This window comes from Mustelus asterias, chromosome 6, assembly GCF_964213995.1.
Source record: "Mustelus asterias chromosome 6, sMusAst1.hap1.1, whole genome shotgun sequence".
Lineage (NCBI taxonomy): Eukaryota > Metazoa > Chordata > Chondrichthyes > Carcharhiniformes > Triakidae > Mustelus > Mustelus asterias.
The window spans coordinates 95,595,381-95,611,208 of NC_135806.1; the positions used below are offsets into that span (position 1 = coordinate 95,595,381).

General features: G+C 39.8%; 1 protein-coding gene across 1 annotated transcript in view; it reads left to right on the forward strand.

Moving 5' to 3' along the window:
• kiaa0825 (KIAA0825 ortholog) overlaps nt 1-15,828 on the forward strand; it is a 406,047-nt gene that overhangs the window by 109,428 nt on the left and 280,791 nt on the right. The window contains exons 5-7 of the mRNA XM_078214786.1: nt 9,808-9,978; nt 13,638-13,729; nt 14,933-15,151. Of these exons, the coding sequence (XP_078070912.1) occupies nt 9,808-9,978; nt 13,638-13,729; nt 14,933-15,151 (482 nt within the window). The remainder of the gene's footprint in view (nt 1-9,807; nt 9,979-13,637; nt 13,730-14,932; nt 15,152-15,828) is intronic.

Below are 15,828 nucleotides of genomic sequence, written 5' to 3' on the forward strand. Positions count from 1 at the left end.
GCCTCACAATGCCGGGGAACCAGGTTCGATTCCCAGCTTGGATCACTGCTTGCTGGAGTTTGCACATTCTCCCTGTGTCTGTGTGGGTTTCCTCTGGGTGCTCCGGTTTCCTCCCACACTCCAAAAATGTGCGGGTTAGGTTGATTGGTCAAGCTAAATTGCCCCTTAGTGTCGGGGGGTTAGTAGGTTAAATAAGTAGGGTTATGGGGATAGGGCCTGGATGGGATTATGGTTGGTGCAGACTCGATGGGCCGAATAGCCTCCTTCTGAACTGCAGGGATTCTATGATAACCTTTCATGTGACACCTTTTTGAAAGCCTTTTGTAAATCAAAATAGATAACAGCGCACAAATAAGCATCTACCCCGGGGAGAGGGACAAGCTTGGGCATTGGCCTGGCACTGCCCTGGCATCCTGGCACTGACCCTGGCACTGCTCCAGGGTGCCAACGGGACACTCTCTGGAGAGTCCATTGGGAGGGTTCCCGTTATCTGTTGCCGAAAGGTTTCCCTATGTCCATGGGGGAGGAGGGGGTGTCACCATGTCCATTTGGGGCCGTGGTTCCTCGTGTCCATGGGGGATGGGGGTTCACTGTGTCTGTAGGAGGAAGGATTCCCTTGTGCATGTGGAGGAGGAGAGGGGACTACCTTGTTTTTTGTCCTTTAAAAAGGGTGCCCTGATTTCGGGATTTGTGGGGCTGGCAGCTTTTCCCAACCCTACCCCATCAACATCTGCAGATGTTTTTCTGCAGTCTGCTACATAATGTGGCGAGAAAAAACAGCTGTGTAGCTGGTGAGCAATGCACTGGTTTTCTTGCCTCAGCCGGCAAAAAACAGTAAATTCCGCCCTACACTTAGGCTACTCCTTTATCCACCTTGCTTGTTACATCTGCAAAGAACTCTTTTCAACAAAAAAGTCAAACATTTTTTCCTTTCATACAATCAGAGTCAACATGGTTTCATTAGGATTTTCTATATGCCTGTTCCTACTTCCATAATAATGGGTTTTTGCATTTTTTCAATGCTTCAATGACATATGTGAGACTAACTAGTTGCCTGCCTCCTTCCTTGGTGTTGCATTATCATTTTCCAATCCACTGGGACCGTTACAGAATCTGGGGAATTTTAGAAGATTACAACTATTTCATCCACTACCTCTGCAACACTTCTTGTAGGATCTTAGGATGCAAGTGATCAAGTCCAATGGATTTGTCAGCCCTTGATTCCATTAGTTTACCTTGACATTTTCTCTAGTGATAGAGATTGTTTTAAATTCCTTCTCTCTTTTTACACCTTGATTTTCTGCTGTTCTTGGGATGCTTTTTGTGTCTTCTAACATGAAGACAGAAAAAAAAACTTGTTCAAAGTTTCTACAATTTTCTTATTTCCCATTGTTAATTCTCCAGTCTCAAACTCTAAGGGACCAATGTTTACTTTAGCTACTCTCTTCCTTTTTATCTACTTGTGCAATTCTTTACTGTCCGTTTTCATATTTCTTGTTGGTGTAGTCTCATATTCTAGTTCCCCTGTTGTAGAAAAAACCTTTGTTGGTTTCTAAAATGTTTTCTATCATCAGGACTATAACGCAGCATTGTATGCCTTCTCTTTCAATTTGATACCATCCTTAACTTGCTTAGTTAGCCATAGATGGTGCATTTGTCTCATAGGTTCTTTTTCAATGTAATATGTCTTTGTTGAGAGTTATGAAATAATTCCTTAAGTGCCTGTATATCTATCATCTTACCTTTTAACCTACTTTCCCAGTCCACTGAAACCAACTTTGCTTTTGTAATTTTGTATTTGCCTTTATTTAGGGTTAAAAAACTACTAGTTTCATACTCCAAGAGCTTAAGCTAAATATAAAATTCGATCATGTTGTATTCACTCTCACCTATAGGATACATTATTGTGATATCATTTACCCTATCTCATTACACATTAGCAGAACTAAAATAGCCTGTTCACTGTTTCCAGAATATATTGTTCCAAGAAACTACCTCAAATACATTCTATCAACTCATCCTCAAGTCTTCAATTGCCAATTTGAATTGTCCAACTATACAAAGAATAAAATTGCATGTATTGGCAACAATTCTCCTATGCTATTGCCTAACCTGACAGATTTTACCAAATGTACTTAGATAGATCCAACTTCAGATCATCACAAGAGAATTGTTCAAAAACATCTGATGGCTTTGTGATAGGGAATATCCATAAGATTTTTCCCATATCTTCTCAAGTATCAATGTGTAACGTCAGTAAATAAATTGTAAATAGTTTATTTAAATACAACTTTACAACACAAACTGTTGTTTAAGTTTAAAAATTGCTATATGTATAGTTGTACTTATGTTCACTTTAATTCTTGACATTTGGTTTATATTGATCCAATTTTGCCCATTTTAAGAACAAATCAGAAGGATAAATACATTAATGTTTATGATGATTTAATAATGTATATATTATTGCATACATTTCATATAACATTTAATCAATGTAAAATCAAACCATTCACTGCAATAAAAAAATTGTATTCATCCTTTCTATGTCTTGTCTCTTCAGATTGCGTTTTGAAGTGAATTTAGACTCTTGAGTCCATTTTCCCATTCCTGCCTTGCTGCTAGATAGATATATGCACTTGAACTCTGCTCTGCCTCTTGAAGTGGAAATGCCGGCGTTGGACTGGGGTAAACACAGTAAGGAGTCTAACAACACCAGGTTAAAGTCCAACAGGCTTATTTGGTAGCAAACGCCACTAGCTTTCGGAGCGCTGCTTCTTCGTCAGATGGAGTGGAAATCTGATTTCCACTCCATCTGACGAAGGAACCGCACTCCGAAAGCTAGTGGCGTTTGCTGCCAAATAAACCTGTTGGATTTTAACCTGGTGTTGTTAGACTCCTTACTGCCTCTTGAAACCGGTAGGGCTGTTAAATGGCTAGAGGGATCCCTGACACAGACTTGCCTCTGCTGGCATAATGCTGGCAAAATGGTAAGAGGAGTTGGTGAAAATTAGAGCACAGCTACATTTGCATTTCTAACCACTGGTTTTAGAGTTTTCTGCAAAGTACCACAATGAGGTTCTACAGTTGATGCAGTGGTAGGGAAATATGTTAAATAGCATTTTGCTGATCAATCTATGGGCTGGTTCCAAGGCCATCCAAACTCTCTCGTTGAAATCCTGGTACTAAGCTCTGCCTCGTTCACTGGGTGCTCCTCTAATTATGCACTCAAGTGATTGATGAGAATGAAGATGAAGCAGAAGGCTGGACATGCTCCTTTCATTTACTTGACAATGATGGGCCTGCATCTATTGCAGACTCATTTCACAGCCAAAGGGTCCTGTAACATGTTTCACTTCTCAGATGCTATAGTGTTGCATCTAAGTCATAGAGCTAAGTCATTGCAGGAAGCCTTTGTAAAAGCAGTTCAAATATTTTCACTGGACCAGGAAAAGATGTTTCCCAGACTTGATCATCAGCCCGGTATTGTGCAGTAACTATAAGCTGGATTTGACTTATAGATTTATTTAATTTTGATATTATTTAGGAAAGGGAAGCCTAGTGAGTTTAGATATCATAGATATATTTTGGGAATAAAGGGTAAATTTTTAGATACGTTTTGTGTGTTTAGTTATTTGTGTTCTTGAGTGTCTTCGAATATTGTCCTTTTCATGTGTATTTTTCTTTTAAGTTATTAAAATGTCTAATAATTATTATACAATGACTGGACTGGTTCCACACTGGGGTTTTAAGTGACTCCTCGTAATATTCCTAAAAAAACTATACACCACCACAAACCGGTGTTTCAAGTTGGGATAGTCTCGCAGATAACATCAGTGTGCTTCATGACACTGTTTGCTATCGGGAAAAAGCAGAGTCAGTTTAGAAAGCTGAGACAGAAAGTAGGGTCAATTTGAAGCACTGGAGTAGGCATTTGGGTGTCTAACATCAGCCAGAACAAGGAGGTTAGAGGCTATTAGGAATTAATGATGCTCCTGATCTGGGGCCACTAAGCAGGAATTGTGTGAGGGGCCCATGATCAGAATGAAAAGTCTAAGTGCATGAGGAATTAAAATAGTCAGGTCTGCCTGGGAAGACTAGGGGAAAAGATGGGCAGTGGAATGCTGGCAGAGAAAACAAGTTCTGGAAGTGTAAGTGCCAGACTGGGAAACTGAGGAGAGTCAAAATGAATTCCTAAGTTGAAACATACAAGATTCTGAAAGGGCTTGATAGAGCAAGTGCTGAGAGATTGTTTCCATTGGTTAGGGGATCTAAAACATTGGAGCACATTCTCAGGATAAAGGAGCAATCATTTAGGACTGAGATGAGAAGAAATTGCTTCGCTGAAAGGATTCTAAGAATGTAGAACTTAGGAGCAAGAGTTGGCTCTTCGAGCTTGTTCCACTCTTCAATAAGAACATGGCTAATTTGGTCTTAACGTTTTTCAGAGTTAAAGAGAACTAAATATTGAGGCCCAGGATCAACCATGATCACACTGAATGGTGGAACAGGTTTGATGGGCTTTTGATCCACTCCTGTTACTCTTTCTTGTGTTCTTGTGACTGACAGCAGCATCCTATTAGTAGAAAATACCACTCACACATAGCCATTATATAATAGTCACGTGAAACGGCTTGCTTAACTTGCTGTTCAAATTTTTAAGATATTTTACCTTTCCAGGTAATTTGAGGCACACCAGATACTTCTGAGCTTTGCAAGCCTGCCTTCACGGGTCCCTGTACATGTGGGACTTAGCAAGCACACAGAGCTATAAATGAGATTGGTGTTGTTAGCAATTTTGTAAATAGGGCTCCTAGCCATCTTTTCACCAAGCAAACTTGGCACAGAAGTACAGTGCATCAAAGCGATCCTTGCAGGATAATGGCTATTCAGAACAGATCAATGTTCGATGTATATTGCATAAACTCACAAATGGGTCAAAGGCTGCTACTTTCAAACTTTTAAGTGTCTAGCTGCAGTTCTAGCATTCACCAGACAATGTGGAAAAATGCCCAGGTATGTCCTGTTTACAAAAAGCAAATCTGATCTAGCTAATTATTGTACTATCCGTCCGCTTTTAAAAAAGTAACAGAAGGTGCCCTTGATAGTGCTATCAAGCGAACCTTAGTCAGCAACAGCTTTGTTGGTTTGGATTCCATCGTGGCACTCGGCTCCAGATCTTTTAGTCCAAACAGTGAAAAATGAACTGAATTCCAGAGGTGAGATGAGAGTGACTGCCCTTGACAGTGGCATCAAGGAGTCCTAGCAAAATTGAATTCAGTGGGGATTAGAAGTAAAACTCTCCATTGGTTGGAGTCATATCTAGTACACACAAACTAAGATGGTTGCAGTTGTTGGAAATCCATCACCTCAGTCCCAGGATGTCGCTACAGATGCTTCTCAGGTTAGTGTTGCAGGTCCAATCATCTTCAACTACTTTATCAATCAGAAGTGGGGATGTTTGCTGGTTGATTGGGTAGTGTTCAGTACCATTCGCAATTCCTCAGATAGTAAAGCAGTTTGTGCCCATATGCAGCAAGACATGGATGATCAGGTTTTGGCTGATGATTAGCAAGTAGCATTTATGCCACACAAGTGTCAGGCAATGACGATCTTCAATACGAGAGAATCTAGCCATCTCTTGTTGATATGCAACAGAATTACCATTGCCAAATTTCCCACCATCTATATCCTAAGGGTTACCATTGACCAGAAACTTAACTGAGCCAACTGTATGAATACTGTGGCTACAAGAATGGTCAGAAGGTGGTAATTCTGTGGAAATTAACTCGCCTCCTGACTCCCTAAAGCCTGTCCATCATTTATAAACAAATAAAATTGGTGTTTTGAAATACTTTCTACTCACCTGAATGAGAACAGCTCGAACAATTTTGAAGAAGCTCACCATCTTAGACAAAGCTGCCTGCTTGATCAGCAACCCATGCATCACCTTAAACATGCACTTTATCCACCACTGTCATACAATGTATTATCTACAAGTTGCACTGCTGCAACCTGCCTAACCACCTTCAAGTTGAATTTCAGAAGTATTTTCACAGCACACAGGGCATGAAGCTAAGACTCACTTTTTTGTATCAGGCAAGATGTTATAGACTTCTATAATCTACTGTTGGACCAGGATATTAGATTGTGTGATAGCTATCAAAATCAGCACACCCTTTAATGTCTTTGCCACTGACCCCTTCAAATTTGCTACAGGGAACATTAACCGCATTTCCTGATCTGCAAGATACAGCTGCAATAAGCAGATCATTGATATAGTTTGCCTGGGTTGATCACCCTCTCGATTGACCACAATAGTCAACACAGAGAAACTCAGGGATTTGCTAAATTGACTGGTTTCCTTTGAAACCAAGTTGGCTGCACAAATGTTGCAATCAAGACACGAGGACACCAGCCGGAAGCTTTAATGAATTGGATATGCTACAATTATTAATTTCCAGTTAGTCACCAATCAGAGGAACAGGATCATACAAGTTTGTGCAAGTACCCAAGCATTTTGCATTTTTTTCTGTGATATTCCCCCATCCCACCAATATTTGACTCTTCCAGGAGAGTGACAGAATGGTTGCTGGGGGTAAGGAATATTTTCTTCACACATGCCTCGTGACCCCTCGGTAAAACCCCACCATGTCTGCAGGTATAACTGAATCCAGAACGGATTATTGTGCACATCATGGGGCTGCTGAAACAAATGGTCAGGCTTAGGAGATCACTACAATATACCTCAGAAAAAGTCTCCTGTACCACAGTGGTGTGTTGTCTCCTGTACAACTTAGCTATTCAGAAAGAGACCTGTGAGAAGACACACAGGAGCAGAAATCTTCATCTAAAAATGATGGAATTAAGCTGTGGGGATGTTGATTGTAAAGCCAAGTATGTGGAATGTGAAGTAAGTAAGAAATGCCAGGAAGAGTTCGAGAGTATGAAAGCACTATTAGGAGCCAATGCTATGAGGATGTGCTGCTAAGTGAGCAAAGAAAGAGGTATGCATTTGGAATACGAAAAAGAGGTGTTGCCGTGTGCCCTTATGATTGTAAGTTGAAGAACATCATGGAGGGAGATAACTGTTGAGAGTGACAGAAAGTGGATGAAAGGTGTAAATCCAGTTGTGTTATTCAGAGAAGTGGAAGATGAAGAGCTGTACTCACTCTTTCTGTTTTCTGAGGTGATTGAACTTCATCCATTCCAATGGCTGCACCTGGGTTTGATACTGCTGACATCAATCCGCTCAACCATCTCTTTGCTGAAGGGTGGCTGCAAGACTTCCTACCTTGCCATGATTTGTGTCCTTAAGGACCTCTAGGCAGACATCTGAAAACCAGAGGGCAGCCCTTCAGTTTATTTTTCAGATTTCCCACATTGCATCAGGGAGGAAATGAAATCTGGCTTCAAGGAATGCGTTCATTAAGAGGTGCATCCCTGTATTATATTACCTCAAATGAGCCCTCATAATTTGACTGACTTGTCCATGATTGGATGAATAGCTCCTCAATCATACTGAAATAAGGTTACAGTGTTAAAATCTTCAAAATTTCTCACTGATGAGGTCATAGGGACTTTTTGCCTAACCCCACAGTTAAATCTGAGGCTCACGAGACTTGGCAGACAGAAAGCTATGTGGGCGAAAAGAGCAAAATGTCAAAAGAGCATGGAATTTATTTTTATTCCTTGATGGGATGTGAACATCATTTGAAAGGTTAGCAATTAAAGCCTGGGAGAAAATGATAATGAGCACTTTCCAGAACTTCTACTGCCCATGAGGTGTAGGTACTCCACCGTGCTGTTCGGAAGGGAGTTCCTTTGGCATATTCCAGTCCAAAGATGTGTGGGTTAGATTGATTGGCCATAGTAAATTGCCCCTTAGTGTCAGGTGGACTAGCAGGGTCATCTTTCTGTGGGTCTGGAGTAACATGTGGACTAGATTGAGCAACTGGGACAGGGTATAGAGTATGTACTGCTGCCCTCCACCCCACCCTTGTAAAATTCCGACACCAGCCGAATGACCTAAAATAAAAAGCCGGCTCATTGCAAGCGTCTGCTGCTGGTGAGCTAAGCAAGCAGAGAATGGGACTGCTGCCCCTGAGTGGGAAGATGTTCCACCCTTGGGAGCTGCTGACCAATCAGATGGGCTGGCAGCTTTAGAATCATAGAATATTACAGCACAGAAGGAGGACATTTGGCCCATCGTGTCTGCACCAGCTCCTGAAAGAGCTACCCAGATAGTCCCATTCTCCAGCCTTATCTCCATAGCCCTTTTTAAATTCATTTACTTTCAAACATGTTACCAACTCTCTTTTGAAATTTCCTATGGCATCCATCTCTACCACTCTCCCAGGTAGCACATTCCAAATCCCAACAGCTCTTGAGTAAAATAAAATCCTCCTCCCCTCACTGAGTAGTGGGCACTGCTGAGGTTGCAAGTAAGTCATAGAGGTTCACAGCATGGAAACAGGCCCTTTGGCCCAACTTGTCCATGCCACCCAGTTTTTACCACTAAGCTAATACCAATTGCCCGCATTTGACCCATATCCCTCTATTCCCATCTTACCATGTAACTGTTGAAATTCTTTTTAAAAGACAAAATTGTACCCGCCTCTACTACTACCTCTGGCAGCTCATTCCAGACACCACTCTCTGAATGAAAAGATTGCCCCTCTGGACCCTTTTGTATCTCTCACCTTAAACCTATGCCCTCTAGTTTTAGACTTCCCTACCTTTGGTAAAAGATGTTGACTATCTATGCCCCTCATTATTTTATAGACCTCTATAAGATCACCCCTAAGCCTCCTACACTCCAGGGAAAAAAGTCCCAGTCTATCCAGCCTCTCCTTATAACTCACCTGGGATGAAGACAGCAATGGTGTCTGGACACAATTAAGACTTGGGCTTTGGATGGAAGCCTAGCAGAGGAAGAACAAAGAGGATTGGAGAGGGGAGGGTGCACCTGATATGCACAGGCCATCCCCTGAATGATGTGTCCCCCTCCCCAACCCTCCTTTCCACCTTCTCTACAGTTGTTTTAAAACGGCCTTCTCACTCTCATATTTTAGGTGTAGACAACATAATATTCAGATCAATTTGCTTGGTAACAAGCCCATTAAAATATATTTTAAAATGGCAGGCGGGTTGCCCGTTTAGCACCCACCTGCCTATCATATTATGGTGACCAGGCTGGGGGTGTGGGCTAGCCATCCATCATATTTTATGTGCCTCCCCACTGAAAGCACTATTGGCAGAAGGCCGTAAAATCCAGTCCTTAATCCCAGATTTAGTTAATTAAATTTAGGTTTCCTAGCTACCTTGGTGAGATTTGAACCTACATTTCTGGAGTATTTCTCTGGGCTTTGGGATTACTAGTTGTGCGACAAAACTACGATGCTCCCTTTTCCATTAACAATCAGTTTTTTTCAGAAACTGCAGCACAAAGGGAGACCATTCATTCTATCCTGCCAGTAATATCTCAAAAGCTGGAAGTATTTGGTCCAATTCCCTGCACTTGCTCTATACCCACTGATATTTTCAAATATTTATTGATACATAAGAGGAGATGAGGAAGGGAGAAGGAAGAGGCAAGAGGTTTCTGTCAGTGATATTAACAGATTCATATAAAATTTGTCTTTCCACTGTTTTAATAAAAAGATTAAATCGCGAAAACCTTGTTAATGTCTCTGTTAGAATATGTGTTAAGTGTTCACACAGAAACATTGTTAACTTTCAGGTTGTATTTATTCTTAAGTGTAGTGATTTACCAATTTACATTTTTGATCCTTTACTTTGTTTGACCAGCTCCACAGGAGCAGACTAAGGAGGTAAGGAACATGCGTCTCACGGCACATCAGCTTAGGTGCCTTTCCCAACTGATGAAAATTTTGCTTCATTTCGAAAAGCGAATGGAGGAACTAACTTCGGAAGTCTTTTTGGGAAACTTTCCCATGCAGCATGGCAGAAATGTTCGAGGTAAAACTTAGCAGTATCTAATAGATTTACAATTATTTGTTTTCCTTATTTCCATTTACAGAATTATAACATCATTATTTATATTTTGTGGCAGCATGGTTTTCTTTGCTTCCCCCTATTTTCCCTGGCCTGTGTAACATTGTATCTCAGAGCACGGTTGGGTGACCTAATCACATTCCACCTTTGGGTGGTAGATGGGAATTGTTTTTTAATTTTTACTCCACTCTTAAAGTTACAAAGCCAAGAGTGGAGCGGGCAATTCCTTAATCCATATCCTTGCTTGCTCCATAAAACAATTCAAATTGAATCCAATTCATCATTCCCACAAGAAGGCAGACAAGATCCAAGCTGACAAGAAAAGGCATTGCAGTTGATCTTGGGCTTGATCTGATGCTTGGTCTCAACCAAAAGGCCAAGAAACAATAAATGGGAATAGTGCTCAAATATGTAGTGCCACCATGCTCTGCAGCACTATAATAAACATTTTTCATTATACTGATTACGCCCGCAGAAAGTAACTTTAGAATCACAGTTGTTGTTGGAAAGAAGCTGAGACAGTTTTATTTAACCATTTTGAAAGCTAAAATTCTCAAATGTACACAATGTTATATCTTTAGATACATAAGTGCACTTGCCAACTATTCAGGTTTGTATCTAGACTTGATTTGCAAGTGTTTTATGCATATTTTTAACAAATAATTAAAAACATTGACATTTCTTGTGACAGGCTTTGTGAATTGTAAAATACATTTTAAAATTGCCAACATTTACCATTTGGATGAAGCCATAATGAGCACCAATATTTGTTAAAAGATCTGTGATATATTAGTAGCAGACAAGCCATCAATGTTATAATAATAATGATAACTATATAAAGTGGCATTGTGAGTGAATATGAAATCATACTCCAATCCATTGTACAGCTATGCACCTTGGTTTTACCCTCATTCAAGTCACTTAATCAGTTAAACAAAAGGTAGCTTTATTTAGATGCATACATTCTGAACAATTTGCACATGCATATACCTACCACAGTTTTTCTGGGAAAAACCTTGACCCTCCTACCTTAGCTCTCTGGAAAGGATGAGATGTGAACCTTGCCCCAAACTTCAGTGGAAAGGAAAATTGGACAGGATGCATAATAAGTAGCTGCTCTATAATGTTTTGCGCCATCACAAAGTTGAAAAATGTTTCCCTCCTTCATTTGCAATGTAAAAGGAGATTGACTCTTACTTTCTAACAGTTGGAGCCAATAAAATATTATTTAATTACTGTTTCATATTAGTTAAAAGATACACAACAAACTTATCCAAATATGCTGTCACTTCTTCTAATGGAGATGGACTTTTCTTTTTGAATTCTGTGGTCAAATACAACGAGGAGAGATCCTTCCTCTTGCTGATAAATATTGTTAGCCCTGTTGCAGCTTCATTATTTAATAAAAATAATGGATTGTACAATTAAAAACATACTGAGGCAGAATTTCTGATAGGTGGCTGGTTTCTCCAGCGTAATTCACCCCAAATTACATAATTTGTTGCAAAAGATTAAGGAATTTCAAGCACAAATTATCTACAAAGTAAACAATGTTTCTGTGCTGGATTAAAAAACTTGATGCTGGAAGCCAGTTTGGCCCACAAAACTGGTCATACCCTCAGATTGAATTAGTGATCATTGCAAGTTTCTGTCAATATTGCCCATTTGCAGTTCTTCAAGGAGGCTCCTTACAATTTCTGGGTGTAAGGATGCTTATAGGCATTTTATAAAAGCTTTTAAATACTAAAATCATAAGAATATTACAAGCACAAGAAATAGCAGTGGACTATATGACCCATTGACCCTGCTCCTCCATTCAGGATGTTGATGGTCTCAAGTTTCAACTCCACTTTCCTACCTGTTCCCTATATGCCTTGATTGTATGAGAAACCAAATATCTGTTTATCCTAGCATTAAATATAATTAGCGATGGAGCATCTAACCCTCTGGGGTAGAGAATTCCAAAGATTCACCCTTGAGTGAAATAATTTCTTCTCATCTCAATCCTAATGATTGGTTCCTTATCTTGAAACTGTGCCCCCATGTTTTAGATTCCCCGATCAGCAGAAACAACCTCTCAGTGTCTACCTGATTAAACCTCTTCAGAATGTTATTCTAATGAGATCACAGAACATTTTTCCAAAGTCCAGATGATACAGGTTAATTTACTCAGCCTCTCAACATCGGTCAACCTTCTGATCCCAGGAACCAATCTAATAAACTTTTGCTTAATATCTCCATTGCAAGTGTATTCTTTATTAAATAAGGACACCAAAAAAACTGTACACAGAATTCCAGATGTCATCTCACCAAAGCCCTGTATAATTTTAGAATATTGTATGCCATTTAAACTAGAAAATAATTCTCTAGTTTTTTTTAGGGGTTATTTAAAATCAAGTTACACAGAGATGGCGGAATAGACATTCATAGAAACCCTACAGTACAGAAAGAGGCCATTCGGCCCATCGAGTCTGCACCGACCACAATCCCACCTAGGCCCTACCCCCACATATTTACCCACTAATCCCTCTAATCTACGCATCTCAGGACACTAAGGGCAATTTTAGCATGGCCAATCAACCTAACCCGCACATCTTTGGACTGTGGGAGGAAACCAGAGCACCCGGAGGAAACCCACGCAGACACGAGGAGAACGTGCAAACTCCACACAGACAGTGACCCAAGCCGGGAATCAAACCCAGGTCCCTGGAGCTGTGAAGCAGCATATAGAAACATAGAAACCCTACAGTGCAGAAGGAGGCCATTCGGCCCATCGAGTCTGCACCGACCACAATCCCACCCAGGCCCTACCCCCACATATTTACCCGCTAATCCCGCTAACCTACGAATCTCAGGGGCAATTTTTAACCTGGCCAATCAACCTAACCCGCACATCTTTGGACTGTGGGAGGAAACCGGAGCACCCGGAGGAAACCCACGCAGACACGAGGAGAATGTGCAAACTCCACACAGACAGTGACCTGAGCCGGGAATCGAACCCAGCAGTGCTGACCACTGTGCTACCGTGCCGCCCATTGATTATGAATGCTTTTTTTTCTGCTAAATCTATTTTCATCTGCCTTAATAAATTGTACCAGGCTACCACTTAAATGTATCAAGAAATATTTGAATGCAGATAAAAATTATGTTCTAAAACACTGCCTGATGGTGATGGTTGAGTGTAGATTTTAGGTAGTAATATGCAAATAGATTTGATTTGATATTTGATTTATTGTTGTCACACATATTGGGATACAGTGAAAAATATTGTATCTTGCGCGCTATACAGACAAAACATACCGTTCATAAAGTACATGGGAGAGAAGGAAAGGAGAGAGAAGAAATCTGAGCAGGAAACTTGAGCAAAAATGTAAATTCAGAAAACTAGGACAATTTTGACAGCGATCTTGCACCCAGGTTGTTGTCCAAGAGAGAAACTCAATCCCATTGTTTAGAATGGAAAGTCTTTAAAATTATTAGATAATTTTTCAAATCTAAAGCAAAATACTTTTTTACTTGACTAAAAGAGAAATAATAGTTGTGTATATGAGTGTGGTTTATCAATGTATGAGATCCGTGACCTATAGTATGGCAATATTTACACCAGGGTTTTTTTCTGTTAGGAGTGCTAAAGAAAACCCTAGCAAACATTGATGTGCCATCAGAGATGAACAAAGCTCATATCCAAGCTGAGCAGTTACTACTTGTGACCGAGGTAATCTAAGCTTTATGTTAATTTTTCTATGTTTGATGCCAAGAATTACTATAATAATTTATTTATTCTTAAAATCTTGAAATTTTCAGTCTGAAAGCCAGCAGCAGTTTTCAGTCTCACTTTTGGCAGACAATAATTTTAAAATGGCAGAAAGTATGTTCTTTAATAAAATGGCATCAACCCTGAAGCATATAATATCCTGAGGGGCCTTAACAGGATGGATGTTAAAAGGATCTTTCCCCCGAGTGGGAGAGACTAGAACTAGAGGACACAGTTTAAAAATAAAGGATCTCCCAACTAAGATGGAGATGAGGAGACATTTTTTCTTTGAGGGTTGTGGAACTCTCTTCCCTTCAGAGTAATGGAGGCAAGATCATTGAATACTTCCAAGGCTGAATTAGTTAGATTATTGATGAACAAGGGAATCAAAAGGCATGGGGGTAGAAAGATGAGTGGAGTTAAGGCCACAGTTAAATCAGACATGATTTCATTGAGTGACAAGCAGGCTCGAATGGCCGAATGGCGTACTCTTTCTCTTAAATTGTAGATTCATATGTTTGTATTGTTGCTTGATAATACATCTACAGAATTCACCAGCAATGTTTTTATAGAATTGAATGAATCTCAATTGTATTGTAAATGGTGATTGCAGTTTTATACTAGAATGCCATAGTATGTTCTGTGTGATTCTGTTATTTCTTATATATAATGTCCAGAACAACGTTGGTCATTCCTGGTCTTACTGGAGTCTATGAAGTTTATAATGTTCTGTCTGGCTCAGCAATTTTCACTGAGTGCACAATATTTATAATGGCATAATTTTTATTTGTTAATATTGTGGATTTCATACTTTTAAACAACCCATGTTTGTAATCAGTGCCAGATGTCAATTGTTCCATTCTTTTAATCCTGTTATGCAAAGGTGAAAGACATATCAAAAAATTTATTTTAAAATGTTGGGCACCTTCAGTTATCTGTAATGGGACTATTATGGAACAAATTTGATAGAATTGAAGGTATTACTTTGGAATGATCAAGTCTAATTATAATTTGAATTCATGTAAACCTGAACTTTTTAGTCTTACATTTTGCTAGCTTCTATTCTTGATTTCAGGTTTATTATTATAGTGTAGCTTGACAATTTTTCTTTTAAATTGTATTTCTAATCCTTGATTATTATCCTATTGCTTATTTATGTTGTAGCCTGTTTCTCTAGAATGTGATTGGAGAAATGCTTTTAAAGGTCTAGCGTCTTCTATAGCCCATTGTGTGAAAATGGTAATTGAAGATACATGTTCAGGATGCCTTCAACAAGAAACAAACCAGTACACTTCAAGCAAAAGCTTGGCAACATGTACTCACCAAGTGAAAACTACATGGGATCTGTACATGGAAGAAGAGCAACCCAAAAAAATTGCAAAGGTAATACCAGCACAACAGAATGTTGACATACTAGTAAAAGATCTGAGGTACAATAAAAGCAAGTTATAAACTAGCCATTGTATTCAAGTATTTGAATAGCTACTGTTTCAAGAAGAATGTAACAATACAACACCTTTGCCCTTTTAAGCCCTTTCCATCTGCAGATCACGCACTCTGCTCTTCAAGGATTTTAGTTTGTTTCTCCACATGATCCTTGGGTAAATCAAGAATATCTCCAGAATATCTAATTTTATATCTACTACTTTATCCACCTTAATCCACCCTTTCATATTGTTTTAGTCAGGAAATATCGACTTCACACATCATTGAGCTGTATCTGTATGAATGTATTCTTATAACCACAATCTCATTCCTTAACATAAAATTACCTAATCCTTTTTAAAGTAATCAACACATCTGGGGCGATACAGTGGCACAGTGGCCAGCGCTGCTGCCTTACAGTGCCGGGGAGCCGGATTTGATTCCCGGCTTGGATCAATGTCTGTGCGGAGTTCTCACCATGTCTGTGTGGATTTCATCCGGGTGCTCTGGTTTCTTCCCACACCCCGAAAGACATGCTGGTTAGGTGCATTGGTCATTCTAAATTCTCCCTCAGTGTACCCGAACAGGCAGCAGTGTATCCGAACAGGCGACTAGGGGATTTTCATAGCAACTGC